The 24,709-nt window shown below is 38.0% G+C and overlaps 1 protein-coding gene across 1 annotated transcript in view; it reads right to left on the minus strand.

The window, feature by feature from the left end:
- Positions 1–12,591, minus strand: part of LOC115285386 (zinc finger protein 33A-like) — a 54,836-nt gene extending 42,245 nt beyond the window's left edge. The window contains 2 exon segments of the mRNA XM_029931670.1: positions 10,148–10,210; positions 12,415–12,591. Coding sequence (XP_029787530.1) covers positions 10,148–10,162 — 15 coding nt within the window. The 5' untranslated portion in view covers positions 10,163–10,210; positions 12,415–12,591.
- Between the last annotated feature and the right edge of the window lie 12,118 nt (positions 12,592–24,709).

Raw genomic sequence — 24,709 nt, forward strand, 5'->3', positions numbered from 1 at the left:
TTTTTAAAAAATATAATTGTCAACTTAATTGTCAATCTATATATAAGAAATTTTCTCATTTTTTTTCTAAGTCATTTTTATTGTTTTCAACTGAATAAATTTGGCACATAACATCGTGTAACTCTGATACACCTATATATTGTAATGATTTCCAACGTAGCTACATTTACCATACTATCTAATGATAATACAGTATTACTGTCTATATTCATTTCACTGTACATTAGATTTCTCCATTCTTTTTTGGGGAGGGATTAAAATAAATGTAGAGAAGCAGCTGAGTACTTTCTTCCCATACCTGAATGGACTATCTTGCATAGTCCCTGGGTTACATACAACCCACTTAGGTGATAGCCACTGTGGAAAATATTTCAACAAACAGACATAAGCAAGCAGAGACAGAGATGCATCATTCCCAGGTTATCAAAACAAATAGCCAATAAATACTCATGCCATATACTAAAAACTGGTTAACAGGGAAAAGAATAGACTATTACCCAGAAATTGTTAAAGTATTATTGAGAAAAAAAACAAGGAATACCTGAATAAATGAATACACTATATTCATGGATTGGACAACTCAATATTACAAGAACCTCATTTCTCCCCCCAAATTAGCCTATAAATTCCAGACAATTGGAATTAAAATCTTGCAGATATTTCTGTGGAAACTGACAAGTTCATTCTCAAACTTATGTAGAAACTCAAATGACTAAAAGTAACCAAAGCCACTTTGGAGGACAAAATGAGTAAACTCACACTGAGGTAGGCAGAATTCTAAGATGATGACCTCCAATGACCTTCACATTGAATAATCTTCTCTTACCTGGGAGAGACTTGTGTTCTGTGATATGGTTTCCTTGTGTATGGTTTTGCCAAGTATAATTAAGATACCTTAATCAACTGACTCTGATCTAAAAGAGAGATTGCCTTGGGTGGGCCTGACCTAATCATGCAAGTCACTTAAAGAGGGTAAAATATCAGGGACATTCTTCTACTGATCTGAAAGAAGCAAGCTACTGCGAATTCTACAGCTATGTAGAAATAAATTCTGCCACAGATGTATGGAAGGGAACCCATGTGACACTCCGATTGCAGCCTTATGCCTAAGAGGACCTAGCTAACCTATTCCCAGACTCCTGATCCACCAAAACTGTGAGATAACAAATTTGTGTTTTCTTACCTATAAAATTTGACGTAACTTATTATGACATACAAAACTGATGTACTAGTGGATATAAAGATTTATTCCGATGTTAGAGTAATTTAACAGAGCGTGCTATCACTAAAAGAATAAACTGAAAGGTCAATGGAACTAAATTTAAAATGTAGAATCTGACCCACAAACATGGACACTTGTTTTATTAAAAAAAACGTGTTATTAGTAGAGCAGTGAGAAAAGGACATGAAAAAAACAAATTAAAAAAAAGAAAAAAGAAAAAAGTTGATTTCAATGTCACATATGTGAAAATCAATTCCTGATGGACGGTGTGATCAGTAAAACTTCCAGAACATTACACAAAAAAACTATCATTGCAATCTGTAGACAAGCAAAAAAAAAAACAACCAACAACAACAAACAAACAAACAAACAAAGTTAAGCAAAACATCAAAAACACTAACCATAAAGAAAAAGACTGAAAAAAATTGGAGGACCTTGAAGTTAAGAACTTCTACTAATCAAAAGGAAATAAGTTTTTCAAAAAGCAAATCAGAGAACAGGACATTTTGGCAACATCTTGAAATAATAAAGGGAATATACCCAAAATACATAAAATACTCCTAAAACAATAAGAACAACATGATCTAATGGAAAAATGGGAAAAGGACCTAACAGTGATTTCACAAAACAAAAGCTCCATGACCAATAAATGTGAGAAACAGTGCTCAACCCACACCAGCAACCACTGGGTGAAAGGCTGTTGGGAATAAGAACATTCACACCGTGCCCGAATTACACGTGACAGATGATTAGTTCACAAAGAGAGGGAAAAAAGTCTACTTTTCAAATGGGATATTTGGTGGTATTATTAATATGCTACACTTATACCTTACAAGATGTATATGATAAATGAGCCTGAGAAAAATACATAATCTGACTCAATCATGAGGAAAAACGGATCAGTCAAAACAGACATGGGGGCCACTCCGGACATGCTTCTCAACATGGCTGCCCACAGCCTGGCATCATCCCCAGAGTTTCTGACTTAGCCGGTATGAAGGGTAGTCTGGGTACAGGAATATTCAGAGAGTTTCAGATGATTCTAAAGCATTGTTAAGCTCAATAATAACTATTCAACAAGACATGTGACCAGGACTTAAAGGATAAAAATCTATTCTATGAAAGAATGTAAGGGTACGATCTTATGATCTTTGATTGGATCTTAAACCCAATGAAGTTTAACGGACACTTTGGGTACAAACAGGGATATCACAGACAAAGAAAATATGTGGGGGAAATGCTTCTATCTTTTTAAATTTGTAAAATAAAAAAGCTGAAATAAAATACTTATACATGAAACTATAACAAAAAAAATGAAGAAAACCTACATAAAGAAAGCTATGAAAGTGCTTTAAAAAGCTATTAAAAGAAACTAAAGCTAGCTCATGTTCTCACATAAGAAATCTTAGTATCAAAAAGACTGATTTGTAATGTTAATAGGGCAATTTAAGGCAGTCTCAAAAAAATACATAAAGCTTCTAAGTGGGAATAAGACAAGTTGGTTATATATTTTAACTGGAAGAAAAGCAAAGTAAGCCAAGAAAAACCTGAGAAAAAGAGTAATGAGGAGGGATTAATCTACCAAACAGTACCAGATATAAACACACAGCTTCCGTAATTCAAATAATATGGTACAGACACATAAATAAAAAGAAATATCAATGGAAATGGACTCAGATACATCTGGAACTTAGTAAATGATAAAGGCAGTACCATAAAGTAGGAAAAAGAATCTTTCATTAAGACTGACACGATAACTTGGGGCGCCTAGGTGACTCGGTTGAGCAACAGACTTCGGCTCAGATCATGATCTCAGAGTTCGTGGGTTGGAGCCCCACATGGGGCTCTGTGCTGACAGCTAAGAGCCTGAAGCCTGTTTTGGAATTTGTCTCCCTCTCTGCCCCTCCTCTGCTCATGCTCTGTCTCTCAAAAAATAAATGGTAAAAAAATTATTTTAAAAGATAACTTAATAGATAGGATAAGAAAGATAAAATAGGATCCTTTCTTATCTATACATCAGGAAAACTGCAAATGGACTGGTCAAGGTTAAATGTAAAAGACTACATAAATTATAGAAGAAAACATGGGTGAGTTCCTCCATAACTTAAGAAAGAATAAAATTTTCCTGGGACTAAAAATCCTGATGCAATAAAATAATGACAAATTTGACCAAAAAAATTGAAAAGCAAGCAAAACCCTCTGCAGAGTTAAATAAAGTAAAAAACAAAATCAAAAGATTAACAAAAATGACAACTCAGAAATAAGTATTGGCAACTTATGTGACAAAGAAAGGGTTAATATCCCTATATAATGAGTTCCTTAAAAGGGAAAACCAACTGCCCTATGAAATATGGGCAGGAATTGTGAAGGGAAAACTCACAGGAAGAGAAATGCTACCGGCACTAAACCTTTTAAAATCAAGCTTACCCTTTAAAAAGAAAAATGAAAATAAAAATTATTTCACTGCTATGTACTGGCAGAAATCCAAAAGAATAAAAGCACATATACTTAATTTAATTTGCTGTTGGCATAAAAGCATCCTCATCTCCCGCTGTTAAGAAAGCAAAATGACTAACCACTAAGAAGTGGAATATGGCAATAGTTAGCTGTGTTACACATGGATTTACCACTTAACACAGAAATCCTGCTTCTGGAAACAAAACACAGGGCACGCTGGCCAAAGAAAGAAAAGATGTAGGTGCAAGGGTACATCACTATTTACATTTACAAAAGACTAGAAACCGCCCAAATACTGCTGAGTAAAGAGCTGGCTGAATGTGTTACCATATACTCACGCCACGGGAGCAGCACAGAGCGGCTGGAAAAAGAACTGGGGAGTCTCCTGTAGAGTGCCACTGGGTGAACTCCATAATGTATTAATAGGTGACAGAAAAGTTCAAGTGAGAAAATCAAGTATAATATGGGACCCACAAAGATCTCCATATGGGTCTGCTTATATTAAAAATAACAATACGAGAATAACTGTATTGTACAAGTAAAATTAACACCACACTGCACGTTAATTAGCTGGAATTCAAATGAAAACTTTGGAGCACCAGAGAGGCTCAGTTGGTTGATGGCCTAACTCTTTTGGCTCAGGTCATGATCCCAGGGTTGTGGAATCAAACCCCACATTAGGTTCTGCACTGAATGTGGGGACTGCTTGAGATGCTTGAGATTCCCTCCCTCTCTCTCTCTCTCTCTCTCTCTCTCTCTTCCCCGCTTGGCGCTCTCTCTAAAATAATTTTTTTTTAATTAAAAAAAAATTTTTTTTAAACGGCCATCTTCAAAGGTAGGAAGGAACAAGAAACAGGATGGAGGGGATAGAGATAGAAGCCAGACTGATTTCTGAATATGCTGTGCATTATATGTGCAGTTCATCATCAAAAAACTGTATGTTTTATACTTACACAAAAATAATTATCAAAATGAAAACAAAACCATAAAACAAATAGCAAATAAAACAAATGAATCTAATTGTGTCTCAATTTGATGGTACACTTCAGAGAGAACACATCTGCTGAATTTAAGACACAGGAATGTGAGTACACAACATAATGGGAATATACCGGAAGGACAAAACAACTGCAAAAAACAAACAAAAATGCGAAAAACAAAACAAAAACAAACCCTGAACAAAAGAGTTACATATCTGACTACATCAAAATGCAAAACTTTCACATGACCAATGATACTGTGAAGTTAAAAGACAGAGCAAACCCTGGAGAAGATATTTACAATGAATAAAACAAAGATTACTATACAAAACCAATAAAGGATATTTATAAATAAGAAACACAAGAATGAAATCAATAGAAAAATATGTAAAAATACACAAACTATATAAGCCAACATTTCACAGAAGAAAACTGAAAGGCACAATCTGATAAAACAATCAGAGAAATACAAATCACAACAATGAGGTTTTCATTATCCATCAGACTGGCCATAATTTTTTAATTTTTTTAAGTAGTTATTTTTGAGAGAGAGAGAGAGACAGAATGTGAGCGGGGAGGGGCAAGAGAGAGAGGGAAACAGAGAATCCAAAGCAGGCTCCAGGCTCTGGGTTTGAACAAGACTCCTAAGATCATCACCTGAGCTGAAGTTAGAAGCCACCCAGGTGCCCCAAGCCATAATTCTTAAATAACAATAGCAACCATCAGTAAGGAGATAAAGTACACTGTGCTATCATAAAAGCTGATGTGGGCTGTATGGTCTCCTAAGAGACAATCAGGCAGTACCAAGTGACAGCAGAAGTCCCTTCTTCCCGATTCAACAGTATTAATCGTGTGTGTACACTCTGGTGCTTGAAACGCTTGCTCGTATCCAGGGAGAGAAAACGTAAAAGATGTTCACCGGTGAATTATACACAAAATGAAAATGACATGTCTTTTAACAATAGAATGGACATCTAAAACGTATGGTGGCATAACAGAACATTAAAAAGAATCAAGTATTAATCAACTTGGATAGATCATAAGTATAATATTAAATCTTAAACACAGAGCTGCGGTAACATGAGATAGTGTTCATAATTCTAAAAATCATATGCAACAAAAATACCTATTCTTTCATGGTACATACATACGGTTTTGTCTCCCTACACAAATGGAGTGACAAATCAATGTACCTACACAAATAGTACAGCGAGTCAGGGACGAAAAGCCAGGAGTGGCTGGGTAATTCCTGGCCCCAAAGATATTCACGTCCTAATCCCTGGAGCCTGTGAACATTCCCATACATGGCTAAAGGGATTCTGCGTATATGATTAAGGTAAGAATCTCGAAAAGAGGAGATTTTCCTGGATTATCTAGATTGTGCTTGGAGCACAATCTCAGGGGTCCTAACAGGCTGGCAAAGACTGTCTGTAGGCGGGAAGGCGATGTGAAGACAAAGGCAGTGATTGAAGTAATGTGCTCTGAAAATGGAGGAAAGCGCCCCAAGAGCCAAAAAAAAAAAAAAAAAAAAAAAGGCAAGGAAACAGATTCTCCCCCAGAGCCTCCAGAAGATACCAGTCCTGCCTCGGCCTTGACCGCAGCCCCGTCAGAATAATTTCAGACTTCGCAAGAGGACAAATCTGTGTCAGCTCCAGCTACCACATCTGTCGTAATCTGTTACAGCTCTAGTAGGAAACAATGTTTTAGGAAACCGTATTTACCAAGTCAAGATTCCATGAAGGAAATCTCACTGAGAGGTAGGAAGGGGCTTGTGTGGAGTCCCAGGAGCCAGCGGTGGAGACTGCACAAGAGCACAAGCAGGGAGGTCAAGGAACCCAGACTCGGCAAACTGTCACTGAGGCGGACCCGGGACCAGAAGGATGAGAGCAGGGAACTGCCAGGGCTCCATCGCTCCACAGGAACCTCAAAACAACTGGCAGCAACTGTCAGAATGAATTTTATCAGAACTCGGGAAGAGAGGCAGAGGTCGACAGCCACCTACCAAAGGACAGATACAGGAGGAGCTGAAACCTGGGCGGAGAGACCTGTGTGGCTTTGACTTGTCCTCGTTCCACCCCAGCCTGGCAGGGGGCACTCGCTTGCTAGAGATGCCAGGGCAGCTGATGTAACTGAAATTTAGAGTCACAGTTCTGAGGTGAGAGTCCCAGCCTATGGTGTTGGCCCGGTGGTTCCTCCTGAGGACTGTGCAGGAAGGAGCTGGTCCAGGCCTCTCTCGTGAGCTTGCAGGCCACCACCTCCCCGTGTCTCATCTTCTCTCTGTACGCAGCTCTGGGTCCAAATCTGCCTCTGATGAGGACACCAGTCATACTGTACGAGGGCCCATTCTAATGATCTCATGTTAACTTGGTTACCTCGGTAAATACCTCGTCTCCAAATAAGCTCATATTCTAAGGTATTGGGGGTTAGGACTCCAACAGATGAATTTCTGGGAGACACAATTCAACCCATGACACTGGCTCGGCACCAGTCTTGGAGATGAAATCCCACCTTCTTGATGTGCATTCCTGTGCTGGAGAGAGGGGGATGGAGCTGGCTCGCAAACAACTTGGGATCGTCTGTTTTAACCTGTCTGGTGGAGACGTGAAAAGACTAATGCAAAACACTCATAACTCTCACACATCGCAGAAAGGACTATGGGCAGGGCATCTGCTGAAAACATTTAAAGGCAAATGGGCCAGCTGCCGCCACCAGGAACAAAAGATAACCCATGGGGCAAACAAGAGCTATGCCAAAAAAGTCTGGCAAGAAAAGCTGGGAGTGGAATAGCTCGAGACTGAAAAACTTACATGTGTTCCTGGAAACCTAGAAGATACACGGATCCAGGACGAGGTGCATGTTCAGAAAAGACCCCACGAAGCCCCAGGCTCTCACCTCTGATGGCTATCAGCTCTGCGCCAGCGGGAAGTGAGGGTGAGGGGAGAGTTGGCAGTGGCGGTGGTGCACCCCGACACACCAGACCACAGCCACAAGGACTCAGAGACTTCTGGTTTGTTGGATCTAAGAAAATCTCTAGTTCACCACTGGGGGCATGTGGGTGGCTCTGTGGGTTAAATGTCCGACTTCAGGTCAGGTCATGATCTCACAGTTTATGAGTTCGAGCCCCGCATCAGGCTCTGTGCTGACAACTCAGAGCCTGGAGCCTGCTTCCGATTCTGTGTCTCCCTCCCTCTCTGCCCTTCCCCTATGCGTGTTCGCTCACTCGCTTGTGCTCTCTCTCTTTCTCAAAAATAAAAACATTAAAAAAAATTTTTTTAAATCACTAATTCACCATTAGCAAATGGAAGAGATACTTTGGTAAAGAAATGGAACAAGTACAGTCTTTACAAAAAGTCTTTCTTTACAGAAATTCATTACACAACAACAAAACTACACCTCACATAACAGTAACAAGCCAAAGAAAGAAAAACAAATAGTCTCTTCAACAAATGGTACTGGAACTGGATATCCCCTCACATTATACACAAAAATTAACTCAAAATAGATCAAAGATCTAAGTGTAAGAGCTAAAAACTGTAACTCTTAGAAGAAAACAGGAATGAATCTTCATGATCTTAGATTTGACAATGGATTCTTAGACATGACCTCAAAGGCAAAGGCAACAAAGAAAAAGAGAAACCAGATTTTACCAAATTATAACCTTTTGTGAACTCAAAGGACATACTATCCAGAGAATGAAAAGACAACTCACAGAATGAGAAAAAAATATTTGAAAATCATATATCTGATAAAAGTCTACTACCCAAAGTACTTACAAGAAATCCAATTTTTTTTTCTGGAGAATCTGTCATTTATTTTTGTATTTATGAGAGGGAGAAAGAGAGCATGAGCAGGGGAGGGTCAAAGAGAGACAAAGACACAGAATCCAAAGTCTGCACCAGGCTCCAAGCTGTCAGCACAGAGTCCGACGCAGGACTTGAACCCATGAACCACGAGATCATGACCTGAGCCGAAGTCAGACACTTAAGCAACTGAGCCACCCAGGTGCCCCTGTCATTCATTTTGTGGCTCTAAGGTTATCATTGTTGTGTGCAAATGACAAGAAATCCAATTTAAAAAATGGACCAAGGATTTGAGGGGCACCCAGGTGGCTCAGTCGGTTCAGCACCCCACTTCAGCTCAGGTCATTATCTCATGGCTTGTGGATTTCGGCCCCACATCAGACTTTGTGCTGACAGTGCAGAGCCTGCTTCAGATTCTCTGTCTCTCCCTATCTCTGCCCCTTCCCCACTCTCACATGCTTGCTCTGTCTCTCTCACTCTCTCTCAAAACTAAACAAATATTAAAAAGTAACAAATTAAAAAAATAAAAATAAAGGGTGCCAGGAATAATAATAATAATAATAATAATAATAATAACAGACCAAGGATTTGAATAGACATGCATACAAAACAGATACCCAAATACCAAACAAGAACATGAAAAGGTACTCATTAATCATTAGAGAAAAGCAAATCAAAATCACAATGAGATATTACTTCACACCCACCAGGATGGCTAAAATAAAAAGACAAGCGTTGTCAAGAACGTGGAGAAATGAACTCTCATGCATTGTTAGTGGAAATGTGAAATCGTGCAGCCATTGTGAGAAAGTCTGGCAGTTCCTCAGTAAAGTAAGAATACAACTCACACAGGATCCAGCATTTTCACGTCTGAGTAAATACCCAGAAGAACTAAAGACACATATTCAAGCAAAACTTGCACATGAAATGTTCAGAGCAGCGCTATTCACAATACTGGAAAGTCAGAAACAGCCCAATTGTCCATGAAGCAATAAGCAGATAAACAAAATGTGATCCATCTCTGCAATGGAATATTATTCAGCAATAAAAAGGAATGGAGTCTTGGTAAAAATGCGCAAACATTCAGCTATAGAACAAAGAAGGCTTGAGGACCTAATGTGTACCATGGCGACTAGAGCTGCCATCACTGTACAATTAAAATCTGTTGCTCCTGGGGTGCGTGGGGGGCTCAGGCAGTTAAGCCTCTGACTTCAGTTCAGGTCACAATCTCATGGTTTGTGGGTTCGAGCCCAGTGTCGGGCTCTGTGCTGACAGCTCAGAGCCTAGAGCCTGCTTTGGATTCTGTGTCTCCCTCTCTCTCTGCCCCTCCCCTGCTCACGCTCTGTCTGTCTGTCTCTCTCTCAAAAATAAATATTTTTAGGAAGTTGCTATGCCAAACAGTGAAGAAATATGTGAGGTAATGGATGTGTTTGCTGACTACATGAGAGAAGTCCTTTCACAATGTACACAAATACAAAATCATCATGATGTACACTTTACATGTCTTACAGTTTTGTCACATACACCTTAATAAAGTTGGATAAGAAAATGAAGTCTGTAACATCCTACAACACCAACAAACCTTTAAAGCATTCTATTTCCCACTTTTCCACTTAAAATACAGGAGTCATTACCCTCATAAAATCCATGATTAAACAAAGCATAAAATGACTTCAACAACAACTCACGTATGATTTCTTCATAATTTGCTGGTCTTTCTTGGAAAAATGTTGAAATCTCTGAAAGTATAGCTGGGATAGAAAAACAGGAATGAATCATTAAAGATACAGATTGCTTTGCAGTTCCTGGATTTGCCTCCTTAAAAAGCTGCCAACATCACCAGGGTAAAATGCCTCTCTGAGGGCAAATATCCTTTTCACCTCGAGAAGAGGCAGGAGAGGACATAAGATAAAGGAGAGGACACATGACCGTGATTTAGCCATGCAAAGCTTGGGTGTGCATTATTTCACTGGGTGAATGGAACTCCTGTCTATTGATATTTTAAAATAATGTATGAGCCCCTTTATTCTGCTTCAAAGAAGTCTTAAAAATGAGAAAACTGGTAAAACAAATTACAGTATGCTAAATGAAGAAAACTACACCTTTAGCACAGGTTGTACAATAAAAGTTGGTACATGTGTATTTCCTTGTTTACTCCCTGAATTAGAGAGAGGACTCAACCAAAGCTATGGAAAAAAAAAAAGGATGGAGGCACTTTCAGGTGAGGGTGCTTTTTGTTTTTCTAAAATATATGTATACTCTGAAATGTTTGTCTTTTAAGAAATGAGTTTTCACAGTGATGATGTGGTCAGCACTGGCCTGGGTGTGGGGAGATTCAGTATTTACTTTTGGGCTCTGCCCTTAACATAAAACCAGGGAAATTCACTTACACCCTCAGCACCAATTCTTCCTCATCTTTCAAGAAAAAGAAACTCTTCTTGTACTGCTATCCTATAAAGAACTCATCAGCACATCTTTAAATGCCAGATTCATTATATGAAAGACAGCTAAGAATCTGGGAAGAGTGAGTGAAAATAGAGAGTGGGGCGTGAGCTGGGATTGGTGAGACAAAACTGACTCCGATCTAGTTTTAAGTCCCTTTGAGGCATATCCTTGGAGCGCCTCCAATGAAGTTCTATTTCCTGTGTAGCCTAACTGTCCTTCATTCATTCAGCCCAGATGCTTCTCTTCTGAAACCGGGTCCAGACTTTCCTTCATTAGGCAGCCCTGAAGGCTTCTGAGAGTGGCAACAGTCTCAAATCTTACTCATTCTGAACAGGCTGTGCAATCCTAAAACCTGCTACTCTCTGAGAACTACAGTGCCTCCGCTGAAAAACCCAGTCAAATCGTGGATGGTTTTCTCCAGGTAAGATTCTGTTCCCAGAGACACCTTATTTGACAAGAGGTGCTTCATTCTAAGACAGATGAGAGATGCGCCCACGGGGCAAGTTCATTTTAACTGGAATTGTCAGCCAGGCCCACCGTTCAACTGTATTTATTAGTTACCCCCATAGAATCTCAGGTCAGACCTTCAATAAACTCAAATCAAAGCTTCTGAGAACAGTTACAGACCTAACTCAGAAACAATTATGCTGTCTCTATCAGAAGCTCTGAAGACATCTAGAAATCCCCCAAACAGAACATGGTTAAGATTCAATCGTTCAAATTGTTTCGTCACATAAGTTGTGCTAAGGGCTGTGCAGGATGCAATGCTAGCTTTTATAACCAAGATAGTAAATTGCAAAGACCATAACATCTGGAGAAACGACTAAAATTGTCTTCTAGTTTATCTGCTAGTGTTGTGACTGTGGGTATATAACTTTCCTGTCGGTCTCAGTTTTACAATCTGTTACAGCAGGGAGAGCTACACCCACTCAAGTGAGCATAAAGTAACAAGTAAGACATCTTTAACAGCCGCTAATGTTTACTGCTAGGCCTCTGACAACTCCAGGAGGCAGGTGTTAGGAACACTTTCAGTTTTACAGACGTAAAGTCTCAGGTAGGTTACTTTTCCCAGATGATTCTTTTATACCCGGTTCTGCCCTGCGTCAAATCACCCGCTCAAACCCGTCCCCTCCCGGCGGCTGCGCGCACCCATCACGCATGCGCAACAGGTGCTCCTCCCGCGGCCGCACAAGTCACGCCCCGGGGTCCACGCGAAATATGCATCTTCCCCCCGAGGTTGTTAGTCCCCGCGTTCCCGCATCTCACGCGAGCTTCTCCCCCTAACACAGACTCTCGCGTCCCGGGGTACCGCCACCCGGCCGAGGCCTCCCCCACGTAGTCTCTAAGGTAGACCAGCCGAGGGTCCCGCAGGGGTCCGCGCGCCTCTTTCCCGCTGCCAGGCACCGTGGCTCACTGGAGCCGCTCAGGGATCCGCTGGGAGCTCTCCAACCCTCTGGCCTCGCCAGCCCTCCCAGTTGGGCCGCACCAACTACCAGAGCGACAGGCAGACCTGCAGGATCGTGGAGGTTGGGACTGTCTCTCACGGTAAGCCAGAGAACCTAGAGGGGCCTGCGAAGTTTTGTACATGCGCAGAAGCCTCAGAAGGCCCATTCCCATGACCACGCGGGGCGGGCTCACAAACTTCCGGACTCCGTTTCCCACAAGTCCGCCCGCCCAGGACTTGGAGAATTTTAGAGACGTTGTTGTTTCTTTTGTAATTCAGTGATTGTGGCATGGTGTTGTCACTTCTGTATGCAACCATGTAGTTTTTCAGTAGTTCAGAGAAATAGTCTCAAAACCTGTGTGCCTTTTGAACACTACGTTACCAAAGGAGGCAAAAATATAAATCAATGTATATTTTTAACATAAATAGGAAAATTACGTTGAATAGTAGAAAGCTAAACGAATTAAATACTAGGAAATGCTAGCAATGAAATAAAAAAGAATAGTAAACAATAGATAAGATAATAGCATTTCTCTCAACAGTGAGTAAGATAAGCAACTGGGCCCTTCAAATATCAAATAAAAATAAATCCAAACTTTGGTAAGGAGAAACTTATTTCAAAAACGCTATTGCAATAGGAACAATGTTCTGACTTCAATCTGAAAGCATCTCAAACTTAAATCGAGAAAAGGGTTTCTGTTCAAAAAGGCTGGCTCAGTTGGGGGAGTGTGTGACTCTTGATCTCAGAGTTGTGAGTTCAAGCCAAATGTTGGGTGTGGAGATTACTTAAAAATAAATAAACTTTAGAAAAAGTTTACTCAAATAAATAAATTTTTTTCTTTTATAGGGAGTATGAAAAAGGGTCAGCAGAAATTTTTGAGAGGAAACTGGGCAAGTGAGTGGGAGAGGTGAGCAAAAATCATAATGGGGTAGTCTGACATGAAATGTCCCCGCTGTAGCCAGCCAGCCTTGGGATGAGCTGTTCAGGGTGCATGCTCAGACATGAGGACAAAATGAAATTCAGGGGTTTGTGAATGGAAGAGAAACCTGACCAAAGTTTAGCCAAGCTAATCAAGTGTAGACCTGACCTATAAGAAATTCTAAAAGGCGTCCTTTAGCCTGAAAACGAAGGGCACTAGACATTAGATAGTAACTTGGAGCCATATTAAGAAATAAGGAGTACCAATAAAGGTAACTACACAGGTAAATATAAAAATCAGACTGTATTTTGTGTTAGTAACTCCTCTTTTTGTTTCTCATGTAAGGTCAAAGACAAATGCATCAACAATAAATGTCAAACAATACCAAGAAACACATAAATTACCTAAACTCAAGAATAGAAAATCTCAACAGATCCATAACAGAGATTAAATCAGTAATGAAAAACCCCTCAACAAAGAAAAGCTTAGGATCAGATGGCTTTACTGGTGAATTCAACCAAATATTTAAAAGGATAATTAACGTTAATCCTTTCCAAACTCTTCCAAAAAATAGTGGAGAGAACATTTCATTCATTCTGTTATGCAGCATTCTCCTTATTAAGAATGAAACAACAAACAACAACAACAAAAAACACCACAAAGAAAAACTACAGGGGCATCTGGGTGGCTTAGTCAGTTGAGCATCTGGCTTAGGCTCAGTTCATGATCTCTCAGTTTGTCGGTTCAAGCCCTGCGTCAGGGTCTCTGCTGACAGCTAGCTCAGAGCCTGGAGTCTTGTCTTTGGATTCTGTGTCTCCCTCTCTCTCTGACCCTCCCCTGCTCACACTGTCTCTCTCTCTCTCTCTGTCTAAAAAATAAAACATTAAAAACATTTTTTAAAAGCTACAGATGAAAATTATTAGTACCACATTATAGCCCTAGTAGATGAATTAGGTTAAGGTTTAAGATACAAGATCAATACTGAAAAATCACTTATGTTTCTATACAGCAGCAATGAATAATATGAAAAGGAAATTAAGAAATTTCATTTCCAATAGCATACAAAAGAATAAAATACCTAGGAACAATCTTAAGAAAGAGATAAATAAATTATAGGTTGAAATTTGCAAAACATTGTTCCAAGAATTGAAGTGGACTGAAATAAATGGAAAGACATTCTATGTCCATGCCATAGAAGACTTAAGGTTAAGATGGCAATTTTACACAAAGCCATCTACAGGTTCAATGCAATCCCTATCAAAATTCCAAAGACATTTTACAGAAATAAAAAGCCAATCTTCAAATTCATAAAGAAATATGAAGCATCTTGAATAGCCAAAGCAATGTTGAAAAATAACAAAATTGGAGGATTCACACTTTGTGATCTCTAAACTTACAACTACATAAAAGAGAACAGTGTGATGCTGCTTTAAGGATAGGCACATAGAATAATAAATAGAATTGAGCGTCTAGAAATAACCACATATATCCATAGTCAATTGATTTTTGATAGTATGAATTGGCAAATAAAGACATGGATCAATACCTGTCTTTAGAACAGATTCAGAAACCTATACAATTAGAGTCAACTGGTTTTTGGCAAAAGAGCAAAGGCAATTTAATGAAGAAAATATAATTTTTCAACAAATAATGCTGGAGCAATAGGACAAGCATGCAAAAGAAATGATTCTATACATAGAATTTACACTTTTCAGAAAAATTAACTCCAAGTGGATCATAGATCTAAATGTAAAATTCCAAACTAAGAAACTTCTAGAAGATAACAGGTGAAAATCAAAGAGACCTCAGGTTTGGTGATATATTTTTATATACACTATAAAAACAGAATCCATGAAACAAAAAACATGGATAAGCGGGACTTTATTGACATTATAAACATCTACTCTGTGGAAGACAGAGTAGTGCTAAGAGAATGAAAAACTACAGATTAGGAGAAAATATTTGCTAAACAAACATATGATAAGGAATTTGAAAAAAAAAAGAATTCACATCTAAACCATATAAATGTTCCTAAAACACAATAAAAGATGAGCAGTCCAATTATTGTATATTAAAGTATATTGTAAGAAATAACAGAAATGTAAGAATTTAAATACCACATAATATATTCTTATGACATGTAAGATTGGCAAACATTTTAAAAAGTCAAATGAAAAGTTTAATTTAAAAATTTTTTATGTTATTATTTAGTTCTCAAGGAGAGAGAGACAAGAGTATGAGTGGAGAAGGGGCAGAGAGAGAAGGATACACAGAATCTGAAGCAGGCTCCTCCAGAGCTGTCAGCACAGAGCCTGATGCAGGGCTCAAACCCATGAAGAGTAAGATCATGTCCTGAGCTGAAGTTGGATGTTTAGCAACTGAGCCCCCCAGGTACCCTGAGCCCTTTTTGTAACCTAATGACATTAATAGAAGTTTAAGCTCTTTCATCATTCCTTTAGTATTTTAGTTGTCCTCATCTTCAACCCATGAGCTCACTCTTTTGAGTCATCAGATTTCCTACACTACCACCCTCTGCTATTTTTCTAATGAAAAAAATTAAGGACTAACACTTTTTATGTGGTATTTCAAGAGAATAAAAGAAGACCTTTTAACATATGCTATAACCTGTATGTAACGAAGACATTGTGCTAAGTGAAATAAGGTGGTCGTAAAAAGACAAAGATTACATGATTCCAGTTATAGAAGATCTGTAAAACAGTCACGTTGATAGAAATAAAAAGTAGAATGGTGGTTGACAAGCTAGGGAAAACGGGGAGGCGTTGTTTAATGGCTTTACTAGATGTGCTGCCAAAGTGAATTAGAATTTAAGTTTTGCAACATGGAAAAGGTCATTCCCCAACAATGTGAATATACCTAAGACTACTGAACCATATGCTTAAAAATAGTTAAGATTGAGGGGCGCCTGGGTGTCTCAGTCAGTTGAGTATCCGACTTCAGCTCAGGTTGACCTCATGGTTTGTGTGTTCAGGCCCCACATTAGGCTCACTACTGTCAATGCAGAGTGTGCAGGAGACACATTTTACATCTTGGATATAAATAGATTTAAAGTAAAATGATAGAAAGGTTGTATCATGTAAATAGCAGCTGCAGAAAAGCTGGAGTGGCTATACTAACATCAGACAAAATAGACTTTAAAGCAAAAAATGTTATTAGACATAAAAAGGGGCATTTTAAGGGTCAATCCATCAGGAAAATATAATAATTATAAATACATGTATACCTAAAAATGAAGCTCCAAAACACATGAAGCAAAAACTGCAAGGTTTGAAGGGAGAAATAGACAACTCAAAATACTAGTTAGAGGCTAGTATTCAATTCCTCACTTCCAGTAAGATACAACTAGGCAGAAGATTAACAACAACAAAAAAGAAGACTTGAATAACACCACAAACCAACTACATCTAAGAGATATCTATAGAAAACTCCATCCAACAACACCAGCATACACATTCTTCTCCAAATAGAGGTCCACAGAACATTCTTCAAGATAGACCATATGCTAGGCCATAAACAAACCTAAGGAAATTTGAAAGGATAGAAATAATACAAAGTACGTTCTCTAATCACAATGGAATGGAACTATAAATCAATAACAAAAGGAAATTTGGGAAACTTACAAATATGTAGAAATTAAGCAACATGGTCCTAATTACAAATGGTCCAAATAAGAAAATAAGAATTTATATCATACCTTGAGATGAAAGAAATTGAAGACACAACATAGCAAAATGTATTGGATGCAGTTAAAGCAGGACTTAGTGAGGAATTTATAGCTACATATGCTTATATTTAAAATAAGAAACATCTCAAATCAATAAACCAAACTTCCACATTAAGACATTAAAAAGAGAAAGTAAAATAAACTTGAAGCAAGCAGGAAGAGTTAATAACAAAAGATTAAAGTACAAATGAATAAAATAGAGACTAGAACAACAGTGGAGAAAATCAATGTAACCAAAAGTAGATGCTTTGAAAAGATTTAAAAAATTGGCAAACATTAACTAGACAGATGAGAGGGGAGTGGATAGAAGAGAGAAGAGTACTCAAAGCACTAGAATCAGAAATGAAAGAGTGGACTTTACTACCCACCTTACAGAAACAAAAAAAGATGATAAATAATATGAGCAATTACATGCCAATAAATTAGATACGTTAGTATGAATGGGGAAATTCCTAGAAAGACACAAAGGACCCAAAGTGACTGAAGAAGAAATGGACAATCTGAGTAGACCTACAACATGTAAAGTCACAAAGTCACTGATCAATAACTACCAGCAAGAAAAGCCTAGGCCTAGAAGGCTTACAAGTGAATTCTACTAAACATTTGAAGAAGAATAAATACCAATTCTTTGCAAACACTTCCAAAAAATAGAAGAGGATGGTACTTCCCTCAACTCATTCTATAAGGCCAGTATTATCCAATCAAAACCAAAGGCATGACAAAAGAATTAAAAAATAAAACAAGACCAAGTATCTTTTATGAATATGGGCACAAGAATCCCCAGCAAAATTATAGCAAACTTGATCCTGCAACATACAAAAACATTATATACATCATGATGAAAGGGAATTTTCCCCAGGAATGAAAGGTTGGTTTAACTTTCAAAAATCAATTAAATGAGGAATAAAAGGAAATTTCTTCAACCTGAGAAGGATCATCCAGAAAAATCTACAGCTAATAACATAATGATGAAAGACTGGATGCTTTCCAGTAAGATCAATTAAAATTCAAGGATGTCAGTTATTGTCATTTTTATTTAACTTTGTACTAGAAATTTTACACAGGGCAATCAGACAAGAAGAAATAAAAGTCATCCAGATGAGAGAGTAAGAAGTAAATCTCTTTTCATCCAAGATGACATTATCTTGTATATATAGAATCCTAAGGAATCCTTGAGTTCAGCAAGGTGGCAGGATACTAGGCCAACACAAAATTCAATTGTATTTCTATATACGTATAATGAACAACTTGAAAATAAAATTAAGGAAGCAATACCATTTATAGTAGCATCAAAAGAATAGAATACTTTGGAATAATTTTAACAAAAGAAGTACAAGACTTGTACCTAAAAACTACAGGACATTGTTGAAAACTTAAAAACCTAATGAAATGGGAAAGCATCCCATAGTTTTGAAGCAGAAAAGTTAGTATTGTTAAGATGGAAATCCTCCTCAAGTGAATCTACAGATTTGATGAAATCCTATCATAATCCCAACTGGCTTCTTCACAGAAATTAACAAGCTAATTCAAAAAAGTATATGAGTTAGCAAGAGACCTAGAATAGCCAAAACAATCTTAAAAAAGAAAACAAAGCTGGAGGACTGGCACTCACCAATTTCAAAACCCACGTAAAGCAGATGCATCAAGATAGTGTAGTGTGGACATTAGGGGACATATCAATGGAACATAACTGAGAGTCCAGAAATAAGTCCACATCTATGATCAGCTGGTTTTTGGCCAAGAACATTCAGTGGGGAAGGAATAATCTTTTTAAAAAAAAAATGGTGCTGGTACAACCAGATAGCCACTTACAAATAAAGCTGGACCCTTATTTCACACCATATGAGGAGATTAACTCAAAATGTATCAAAGACCTGAGCATAGGAGCTACAATAAAACTCTTAGAAGAAAACTCTTAGATAGGGGTGTAGCTGCATGATCTTGGATTTGGTGATAAGTGCTTAGATATGACACCAAAATCACAAGCAACAGAACAAAATGTAGACAAACTGTATTTCTTTGAAATGAAAACCATTTGTGCTTGAAAGGACACATCAAGAGAGTGAAAAGACAACCCACAGAATGGGATTACATATTTGCAAATCATATATGTTATAAGAAGTTTGCATCTAGAGTATATAAAGAACTTCTACAAATCAGTTCTGTTTTAAAATTTTTTAATGTTTATTTTTGAGAGAGAGAGGAGAGCGAGCACAAGCTGGAGAGAGGCAGAGAGAGAGGGAGACACAGAATCCAAACCAGGCACCAGGCTCTGAGCTTTCAGAACAGAGTCCAGGGCAGGGATTGAACCCACAGACTATGAGATCATGAAGTTGCAAGTTTTAATTGACTAAGCCACCCAGACACCTCTACAAATCAATTTTTTTAAAATTTTTATGTCTTTATTTTATTTTAAGAGAGACAGAGTGTGAGGGGGGGAAGGGCAGAGAGAGACGGAGACACAGAATCTGAAGCAGGCTCCAGGCTCTGAGCTGTCAGCACAGAGCCCAATATGGGGCTTGAACCCACAAACTGTGAGATCATGAGCCGAAGTTGGATGCTTAACCAACTGAGCCACCCAGATGCCCCTCTATAAATCAATTCTTAAGACAACAGCCCAATTAAAAATGAGCAGATGATCTGAATAAAAACTCTCCAAAGAAGATAACAAATGGTCTCTAAACTTATGAAAATATGATTAACTTGATTACTCATCAGGGAAATGCAAATCTAAACTACAGGACACCTCTTCTCACCAACTCGAGTGACTAGAATAAAAATGTCAGGTAAAAACAATCTGCATTAGGATGTGGAAAAATAGGAACCACCATACACTCTGGTGAAAATGAAAAATGGTTAATCCTTTGGAAAACAGACTATCAGTTCCTCCAAATATTAAACATATAATTACCACCTGAATCAGTAACTTAATTTCTAGGTAAATCCCCAAGAGAAATGAAAACATATATCCATACAAAACGTATACTTGAATGTTCATAGCAACATTACTCATAATAGCCAAAATGGAAACAACTCAAATGGCCATCAGCTAATAAATGGGTAAGCAAAATGTGGTATATCCAATGGAGTATAAAAAGAAAAAAAAAGAATAAAGTACTAATGCACGTTAAAACATGGGATGAATTTTGAAAAACATTATTCTAAGTGAAAGAAATCAGCCACAGTAGGCCACATACTGTTTGGCTCTTCATATATGAAATGTCCCAAAGAGGCAGCTCTATAGAGAAAACAGTAGATAACCAGTTGCTTAGGATGGTGGTGGGGGTAATAAAGATTTGGAGCTTCTTTTGAGGTGATGAAAATGTTCTAAGCCTGACTGTGGTGATGATCACTCTTACCTGTGAATATACTAAAAACCACTGAGTTGTACACTCTAAATGAGTCAGTTGTGCGTTATGTAAATTATATTGCAGCAAAACTGGTTATTATTTTTTTAATGGGGGAAGAGTAGCACAGGAGCTAACTGAAACAGTGGCCAAAACTGGAACAATTTGAGCAACAAAATAAAGTAGGATCTAGGTGCCTATGTGGCTTAGTTAGTTGGGCATCCAACTTTGGCTCAGATCATGATCTCATGGTTTGTGAGTTCGAACTTCACATGGGGCTCTCTGCTGTCAGCACAGTCTATGTACAATCCTCTTGTCTCCCTCTCTCTCTGTCCCTTCCCTGCTCGCTCTCTCTCTTTCTCAAAAATCTCTTAAAAAATAAAGTAGGATTGTGTAAAGCATACAGTAAATATGCAGGAGTCCATACTGTTATAAATAAATTAATAAATTACTAAATGGGGAAGAACACACAAATTTTCTGTGAGAATTCCAAATACATTCCAGATATTCTGCCCACAAGAGGTGAAGCATAATTCTCCACTCCTTAGGTGTGGCCTACACACAGTGACTTCCTTCCAAAGAGGACAGTATGAAAACAGGAGAGTGAAGAGAAACTTTGTAGAGGAGAAAACTGAATAATGCTACCTCAGCCAGGTGACAGGTGATTAACAGGGACACCTCAGAAGTGATAAGTCATGTTGATAGCATGTGCTCAAATAAACACTTCAGCTTTGGGGTCTTCCTCCCCAAAACATATAACTGCAGTGTAATCATGAGAAAGACAGCAGACATTTCCAGTAGGATATCCTACAAAATACCTGATCAGAACTCCTCAAATTTGTCAAAATAATCAAAAATGAAGAAGGTAAAAAAAAAAAAAATCAGAAAAACTGTCATAGTCAAAGGAGTCAGAGGAGACAAGTACATGTATTCATTCTGGATGGCATCCTAGAACCGAGAAAGGACATAGGTAAATAGTAAGGTGCTCTTGATAAAGTATTCATGTATCGGTCCATTAATTATGATAAATGTACCAAACTAAAGTAAGATGTTAAAGATAGGGAAAACTGGGTGTGGGGATACAGAATCTCTTGTGCTATCTTTGTAATATTTCTGTAAATCTAAGACTAAAATAAAAAGTTTAAAAAAGCAAACAGTGTACCTTGCCATGTTAACAGTTGAAGAAGAAAAGCCACAAGCACATCTCAATATATGTGGAAAAAACAATTGATAAAATTCATCATCCATTCATGGTAAAAAAAAAAAACATCCAATATACTAGGAATAGAAGAGAACTTCCTTAATTTGATACAGGGCATTGCAAAAAACTTTCAGCTAATATCGTACTTAATAGTGAAAGAATTCATGCTTTCCTGCTAACACCAGGAACAAAGAAAGGATGCCCTCTCTTACCACTTTTACAACATTGTACTAGAATTTATAGCTAGTGCAGTAGAACAACAAGAAGAAATGAAAGGCATACAAGTAAGAAAAAAAGAAAGAAAAACAATGTCTACTTGCAGAGGACAGGTTTGCCCATGTGGAAAATCCCATGGAATCCATAAAAAAAAGTTCAAGGAGCACCTGGGGGGCTCAGTCAGTTAAGCATCTGACTCTTGACTTTGACTCAGGTCATGATCTTATGGTTCATGAGACAGAGCCTGGCATTGGGCTCTGCACTAACAGTGCGAAGCCTGCTTGGGATTCTCTCTCTCCCTCTCTCACTGCCTGTTCACTGTTCATGTTCTCTCTCTCTCCCTAAATAAAATATTTTTAAAAGCTGAAAATATAACAAGATTACAAGTGTTCACATAAAATCAAATGTAATTCAGGTACTAGAAATGGATTTTGAAATTATACAAATATATGTATTATATGTTAATAATCCATAATAAATATATATAATGTGCAATTTAGTGCTTTTGAAAATTACAGGTGTAGAGGAGCCTGGCTGGTTCAGTTGGCGGAGCATGTGACTCTGATGTTGGGGTTGTGAGTGTGAGCCCCACAGTGGGTAGTGGGCATTTGAACAAATAATCCAGTAGATGACATGAATAGGCACTTTTCCAAGGAAGACATCCAGATGGCTAATGGACACATGAAAAGATGCTCAACATCACTCCTTATTAGGGAAATACAAATCAAAACCACAATAGATACTCTCTCACACCTGTCAGAATGGCTAACATTAACAACTCAGGAAAAAAATTGGTGAGGATGTGGAGAGAGGAGAAACCTCTCACACTGTAGTTGGAAATGCAAACTGGTATAGTCACTTTAGGAAACAGTATGGAGGTTTCTCAAAAACTTAAAACTAGAACTACCCTACGACCCGGCAGCTGCACTAGTAGGTATTTATCTAAAGGATACAGCAAGGGGCACCCCCCGCCAATGTTTAGAGCTGCATTATTGACAATAGCCAAATTATAGAAAGGGCTCAAATGTCCATCAACTGATGAATGGATGAAGAAGATGTGGTACATATACACAATGAAATATTACTTGGCAATCAAAAAGAATGAAATCTTGCCATTTGCAACAATGTGGATGGAACTAGAGGCTATTATGCTAAGAAAAATAAGTAAGAGAACAACAAATATATGATTTCACTCATGTGGAATTTAAGAAACACAACAGATGAACATAGGGGAAGGGAAGGAAAAATCAGATAAAAACAGGGAGGCAAACCATAAGAAACTCAGAGAACTGAGGGGTGCTGGAGGGGTGTTAAGGTGTGGGAATGGGCTAAATGGGTGATGGGCATTAAGGAGGGCACTTGTTGGGATGAGCACTGGGTGTTATATGTAGGTGAGGACTCACTGGGTTTTATTCCTGAAACCATTTTTACACTACATATTAACTAACCTGGATTTAAAGACAAACACAGAGAAAGAAAAAAAAAGTAAAATGCTTTAAAAAATATGTTTATTTATTTTTGAGAGAGGAGAGCGTGTGTGTGTGTGTGTGTGTGTGTGTGTGCATGCGTGTGTGCAGGGGAGAGGCAGAGAGAGACAGCTTTGGAAGCAGGCTCCATGGTGACAGCAGAGAGCCTAATGTGGGCCTCAAACTCATGAACCTTGAAATCATGACCTGAGTCAAAGTCAGACACTTAACTAACTGAACCACCCAGCCTCTCCCTATTTTGTCTGTTTTAAAGATGAATTTTTATTTTATTTTTGTTTTTAGCAACTCTTTATTCTGATACAAATGCTTTGTCAGAAATGTGATTTGCATATATAATTTTTTTAACTAGTGTGTGGCCTGTCTTTTCATTTTAACAGTACCTTTCTTAGAGCAAAAAAAGTTTCAATTTTTATAAAGTCCAGTTTTCAGTTGGAATCTGATTTTGGTGTAAAACCTAAACATATTCTTTGCCTACCCCAAGGTCATAAAATTTTTCTCCTGTCCATTCATTTTGAAATTTTAGAATTTTAAATTTGTGTGGGTCTAAAATCCATTTCAAGTTAATTTATGTACAAAGTGTGGAGTATAAGTTGGCATTCTTTTTGTTTGTTTTTGGGTTTTGTATATGAATAATTTTTTTAAATTTATTTTTGCGAGACAGAGCATGAGCAGAGAGGAGAATAGAGAGAGGAAGACACAGAATCTGAAGCAGGCTCCAGGCTCTGAGCTGTCAGCACAGAGCCAGCAATGGGGCTTGAACTCACAAACTGTGAGATCATGACCTGTACCCTAAAATGCTTTTAAAATAAAAAAAAACCTTAAAAAAAAGAAAATTACAGGTGTATAATTTTTGTAAACGTGTATGTGTATAATTTATAAAAGTGCCAAGAAACAAAATACTTACATAAAATTTAACAAACATGTATAGGATCTGTATGGTGAAACCTATAAGCACTGATGAAATAAGGAAGATTCAAATAAATAGAGATATATTCTCTATTGTTCCTGGCTTCTAACACTCCATATTATGCATTAATCCTTCCCAATTTAATCTATACACTCAAGTGTAATGCCAGTAAAATTATGTATAGATATGACAAGCTTATTATGAAATATGGAAATGCAAATGATCTAGAATAGTCCAAACAATTTTGAAGAAAAATAAAGTTGGTCTCACACTACTCAGTTTCAAAATTTACTCTAAACCAGGAATATTAAAGACATTGTGGTCTTGGTGAAAGGGTGGACAGAGAGATCAGTGGAACAGACTAGAGGAAAAAAAAATAAACCCACATAAATATGGCCCCGTGGTTGTTGACATAGGCACAGAGCCAATTCAGTAGAAGGGACAGTCTTTTCAACAAATGGTGCTTGAACATTTAAACAGTCACAGTGCAGGGGCACCTGGGTGGCTCAGTCAGTTAAACATCTGCCTTTGGTTGGCTCAG

The sequence above is a fragment of the Suricata suricatta genome, chromosome 2, assembly GCF_006229205.1.
Source record: "Suricata suricatta isolate VVHF042 chromosome 2, meerkat_22Aug2017_6uvM2_HiC, whole genome shotgun sequence".
NCBI classification, from domain to species: Eukaryota; Metazoa; Chordata; class Mammalia; order Carnivora; family Herpestidae; genus Suricata; species Suricata suricatta.